The 6194-nt window shown below is 37.6% G+C and overlaps 1 protein-coding gene across 1 annotated transcript in view; it reads left to right on the top strand.

The window, feature by feature from the left end:
* Positions 1-1597: 1597 nt before the first annotated feature.
* The window catches only part of TRIM16 (tripartite motif containing 16), a 73768-nt gene continuing 69171 nt past the window's right edge, over positions 1598-6194 (top strand). The window contains exon 1 of the mRNA XM_053710251.1: positions 1598-2155. Coding sequence (XP_053566226.1) covers positions 1634-2155 — 522 coding nt within the window. The 5' untranslated portion in view covers positions 1598-1633. The remainder of the gene's footprint in view (positions 2156-6194) is intronic.

The following is a 6194-nucleotide window of genomic DNA, read 5'->3' as shown; positions in this document are numbered from 1 at the left end:
TGTGCACATATGCTCAGAGGGTAAATATTGTGTCTGTGACACACACAAACAGCTCTCTCAGCCAGAGATCAAATAACAGTGCACAAGGCATATGCAGATATGCACAGTAACTGAAACAGTGTATTTTGCTAAGTGCATTCTTGCTAATACATAGATAATGTAAAATGCTTCTTTTCACAATTGAGATTCATTCATATTTATTTCAATTTTGAGTTAAATAGACATAAAAAAAAAGAATATGTTCTACAACTGGGAGCTAGCTGAACACATCTGGTGACCCATTGACAAGACACATATGTGTGTAGCCACAGTCATTATCTTGGTATAAAGTGCTTTTTTTTTTTTACAGTTTTTATCTTCTGATGCCAATTAGGGAAAGATACAAGGCTGGATTAGTTACCAGGACACTGGGAGATTACCCCGTGGGCTGCAGCAGTAGGGCTGGCCAGATACAATTTAAGGGGTCAGTGCTGCTGGTGTACCATTTAGTAGCCCTCCTCTGGATGGTTTCTAGTGCCTAGTCATGTCATTGTGAGATGGAGTGACACACTATTTGGAGAGTCTTCTCCAGATCATACTATGTATAATCATTTACACACCGTGAAAGGGTGTCATAGATGAACTTGTGGTGTAGGCGCCGATATAACGACAATCTGGCATTATTTATTACAAACTAATATAATTTAATGCTAAAATATAACAAACTTATATAAAGGAATTCTGAAATAAAAATATTGGTGCAGGAGTATCACAGTAATTCCTTTGAGAAAAATGGGGCTTATGTATTCTATAGACTCAGCAGAAAATAAGACTGATCTTCAATTTTTTCCAGGGCTGTTTTATATTCTCAATTTGGCCCTGGAAAGATATGTAGCATGGTTAGCCTTTATCAGAAACTAGAAAACACACAATCTAAATTACATGAAAAAGGGCAAAAATAAACAAGAAAATTATATTGCAAAGTTGTTTTACTGCACATAACTTTGTATAACACTTTATATTCTTTATAAAATTTCAAGGTGTTCACTGTCCCTTTAACTTGTGTGATTGTCCCTTTTTCATATGCAAGTCAGATATAATGTCCCTTTTATCTGGCTACTTCACCACTGTCGTCTCTCACAATGTGTTTGGTAAGTGGCCAGAAATAAACATTTTTCATTTAAAGGGACACTCAAGTCAAAATTACACTTTCATGATTCAGATATTTACACTTTTTGAGTTACCTACTGAGCATGTGCAAGAATTCACAGAATATACGTATATGCGTTTGTGATTGGCTGATGGCTGTCACATGAGGAGTGGAAATAGACATATCTTTGAAATTTGTCAGAAAAAAAATCTACTTATTTAATGCTCAGACTAAGTTTATTGCATTATATTTTATCATGTATTTGTTCATTATACAAATCTAATGTATGTACTGCTCCTTTAAAGAGCTCTTTATAAAGAAATAAAGATAAAGCCGACTCTGTTCTATTCAGCCAGTTTTCAGGCTGCTGTGCAGCAGAGCAGTTCTGCAGCTGTTAAATAGTTAATAGCAGTGGGCAGTCAGCCCAGGCAGGTGTGGCCCTGTATGAAACCTGACAGCTCAGCTCAAGCAGCAGGAAAGTTACTGACTCAAGACTGCACAACTATGAATATGGCTGACAATGAAGTGGCCCCAAAGCCTGTCTACAAGTGCCAGAGCTGTGGAGCCCTCCCATCTTTAACCCTGAAAGAGAATGACAGAGAGAACAAGATCAGCAAGAGCCATTCAGTGGCCCAAATAGGTTCCCCAATCCTCTCTCCAACAGAACCTGCTGGGGATTCTGGAAAACCAGAAAAAGCCAAAATTGTGGAAGAGGTCGACGACCCAGAGAGGGTTCTATGTGATTTCTGTCTGGATGTTAAAGTTTCAGCTGTTAAAACCTGTCTGACCTGTATGGTGAACTACTGCAAAACCCACCTGAGACCACACATAGAAAACCCCAAACTGCACCTGCACCGGCTGGTAGAGCCACTGAAGGACGTGGAACTGCAGTCCTGTAGTGTGCATAACAAGCCTTTAGACTGGTTCTGTCCCCTGGATGTTGTCTGCATTTGTGAGGACTGTGTGGGGGAAAAACACAATGACCATCAAACCATCACCTGCGAAGAGGCAAAGAAGCAGAAAGAGGTACCAGGTTCTGTAATTGTCATATTTCTTATGCCAGGGGGGCAGTGCCCAGTCTGTGGTAGACCTGGGAGGGAGATATGCAACCTATTCATTGTAGCACCCCCAAATCCTGCCTGCTTTGTACATATCCAGGAGAGAGATAAGGAGCAGAATATTTATATAAACTCCTGAGCTCTTGATATTTAGCTTGTGATATATTTATATAAACTCCTGAGCTCTTGATATTTAGCTTGTGATATATTTATATAAACTCCTGAGCTCTTGATATTTAGCTTGTGATATATTTATATAAACTCCTAAGCTCTTTATCTTTTATGGTCATCATCTTATGGTGTCTGCTGTTAGGACAAATCAGCCGTCACCTGTAATGTCCCTTGTTACATTACAAGGAGTGTGTAACTCTCACACAAAACCTGATAATGACTAACTATGTTGCGTTCCGAGCAGGTCTGCTCTGCAGTTTGTGAAATATAGAACCTTTTGCTGTAGGAGCTGTTAGGTTAAAGGAACATGAAACCCAATTTTTTTCTTTCATGATTTAGAGAGAACATGCAATTTTAAACACTTTTCAAATTTACTTCTATTATCTAATTTGCTTCATTCTCTTGATATCATTTGCTGAAAAGGATATCTAGATAGGCTCAGTAACTGCTGATTGGTGGCTGCACATAGATGCCCTGTGTGATTGGCTCATCCATGTGCATTATTTCTTCAACAAATTATATCTAAAGAATGAAGCAAATTAGATAATAGAAGTAAATTTGAAAAGTGTTTACAATTGTATTCTCTACCTGAATCATTAAATAAAAAATTTGGGTTTAGTGTCCCTTTAAAGGAACATGAAACCCAAATGGTTTCCTTGAAGTTTCAATACAGGCTACAATTGATCAAAAGTTTCCAGTTTACTACGGTTATTAGATTTACTTTGTTCTTATGCTATTCTTTGTTAAAAAGCATTAGGTAGGCAGCATGCATATAAAGAACTAGATGGTAACAGTGTTTGCACAACAACATATATAGTGCTTCAGACACATGCACACTCCTAAACCTACCTACCTGCTATTCAACAAAGGATCAAAAGAGTACAAAGTCAACTTGATAACAAAATTAAATGGGAAGTTTTTTTTATTAAAATGTGGATTTAATTTCCCTTTAGAAGGACATAAATATGTAAAAATAAAGAGCAATATGCTATTTTCAAAGGAAATTTCTTTTACACAATGTATTTAACACTTGCAACGAGTTAAATGTGTGCTGTCTTGTGAGGTTCCTGAGGAGGACACAGCTAGTGCTTGGGAATATGTAGATATGTCCCCTCTGATTGGTTCGCCTGCTCCTTCCTTCTGAGAAGTGGCAACTCGTTCATTCAGCAACTTTTTAAGTCTTTAGCTAGCTTTGCCAGTATTTAACTGGACTGTCCAGTAAAATCTTCATAGAAATACCGGGCACTTAAATATCCAGGTTTTTTTTACTGTTTATTTGATATACAATGAAATCAGATTCACCCTGGTGCAGTCAGTCCTCTGTTAGTGAAGGGGTTAATCCATTACTGAGTGAAACAGGAAGTAAATTTCTCACATTCCTGAACAGACCCCAAACATCAGTCCTTAGGTGTGCAGCCTTGCTTGTCTGTACCTGCCTAATATGAGCTGTAATTAACCTATCACAGATGCCAGAGCAATTCCATCTAATTAAATATTCATTTTGTACAATTTTTACATTTAAAGGGCCATATTGATCTAGGCTACATTTAGCCACCAATCAGCAAGAGCTAACCAACAATGGTCCGACTCCTGAGCGTAAATTCCTGCTTTTCAAATAAAGATACCAAGAGAACGAAGAAAAATTGATAATAGGAGTAAATTAGAAAGTTGCTTGAAATGACTACTTTATCTGAATCACGAAAAATAATTGGGTTTTACATCCCTTTAACACATGGTTTCCCCAAAGACAAATTGCATAGCAGGAAACCAAATGCTATTTTACAGAAAACCATGTAACTACTAACTTACATTATCACCTTCTATATAATGATCTAATCTGATATACTGCTGGCATAGACTACACTTTCTTGTATGTGGAAGTTCCCGCAGAAAAGGTTAATAGTTTTGCAATTATCAACGCACTTGTTCCATATCAGACAGCTTGTGCCAAGTCTGAGACTTCGGAAAGAACCTTTAAAAACAAATTGTTGGCCCTGGCTTTTTTATAAACACATAGGAGTGGATTAAAAGCCATAGGGGCCTATTTATCAAATGTCTTGCGGACCTGATCCGACAGTGCGGATCAGGTCCGCAAGATATCGCTAAATGCGGGGAGCAATACGCTCTCCGTATTCAGCATTGCACCAGCAGCTCACAAGAGCTGCTTGTGCAACACCGCCCCCTGCAGACTCGCGGGCAATGGGCCGCCAGCAGGGGGTGTCAATCAACCCGATCATACTCGATTGAATTCCGGCGATTCCTGTCCGCCTAATCAGAGCGGGCGGACAGGGTTATGGAGCAGCGGTCTTTGTGCCCGCTGCTCCATAACTTGCGTTTCTGGCGAGTCTGAAGACTCCAGATTCAAAGAGTATTCCAGCCACCAAGTTTTCTTAAAAGACCTTTATTTCACATAGGGTCCCAAACAAACAGTTACAACGTTTCAAGCCACACCAGGCTCTTAATCATGTATAATTAGATACACAGGTGTATGCCTTATATACCCTTACCTATTATTCTACATCCTGTGTTAGGTGAATAAACACATAGATAAAATCACTTAAAAGGACATATACAACCAAGTACAAATTTAAAAAGAGGAACAATGCACAACAAAATTATTTCAATCAACTGATGTTATTTATGGTGTTAATAGAGAAAAGGATTTTTATCTTAATACATTATCACAGATTCTATTAGAGAAAAAGACTCCAGTCAAAATCTTTGTTCATACCCTTTGGCTTCATGCATTGTAGCTGAAGACTCGCCAGAAACACGGACCGTTCGGAGTGTGATAGATAGGCCCCAATGTCTGAGTCTATTTAGTTATATGTAATCATCTGTTGTCGCTTTAATAAATTAAGTATAAATAAAAAGGGGACAATGTGATGGGCAATACAAAACCCTTTTTTGTAAAACAATAAATAAGAATGTTCTCTGGGAGTGACAAAATATAGTTTTTCTTTGTTGCATCTAAAATAGAAAATCAGCCAATGATAATTACCTGTGCACAAACAGACACTTCCTGTTAGTTTCAAACTCAAAATAAGCAACTTTAACTTAGCCTGTTTCATGCATAAAAATATTAAATAATGCTCTTCCTTAAAGGGATATTGAACCCAAATGTTATTCTTTCATGATGCAGACAGAGCAGAAATTTTAAGCAACTTTCTAATTTACTCCTATTATAAATATTTCTCTGTTCTCTTCGTATCTTTATTTGAAAAAGCAGGAATGTAAAGCTTAGGAGCCAGCCCATCTTTAGTTAAGCACCAGAAGCGCTTGCTGATTGGTGGCTAAATGTAGCCTAGATCAATATGGTCCTTTAAATGTGCCACCAATCAGCAAGTGCTATCCAGGGTACTGAACCAAAAATGGGTGCCGGCTCGTAAGCTTACATTCCTGCTTTTTCAAATAAAAATATCCCTTTAAAGGGACAGTATACACTCATTTTCATATAACTGCATGAAATAGACACTACTATAAAGAATAAGATGCACAAATACTGATATAAAAATCCAGTATAAAACTGTTTAAAAACTTACTTAGAAGCTCTCAGTTTAGCTCTGTTGAAAAGGTAGCTGGAAAGCCCAAGGCAAGTGGGAAATAAGACCCTCCCCCCTCCCCCTTCTTTTGCATATGAAAAGACCCTTTACACAAACAGGAGCAAGCTGGAGACGGTAATTCTCATAAAACTTTGGTGCTATTAATTAAAAAAAAAAAACAACAAACAACTTTATGGGCTATATAAATAGATAATCTACAAAACATTTATGCAAAGAAAAAATGTGTATAATGTCCCTTTAAGTAGCATAATCAAATAAAAAGTAAATAAATGC

The sequence above is a fragment of the Bombina bombina genome, chromosome 1, assembly GCF_027579735.1.
Source record: "Bombina bombina isolate aBomBom1 chromosome 1, aBomBom1.pri, whole genome shotgun sequence".
NCBI lineage: Eukaryota > Metazoa > Chordata > Amphibia > Anura > Bombinatoridae > Bombina > Bombina bombina.
The sequence above is the reverse complement of the archived record's forward strand: the minus strand, read 5'-3'. Positions and strand labels throughout refer to the sequence as shown.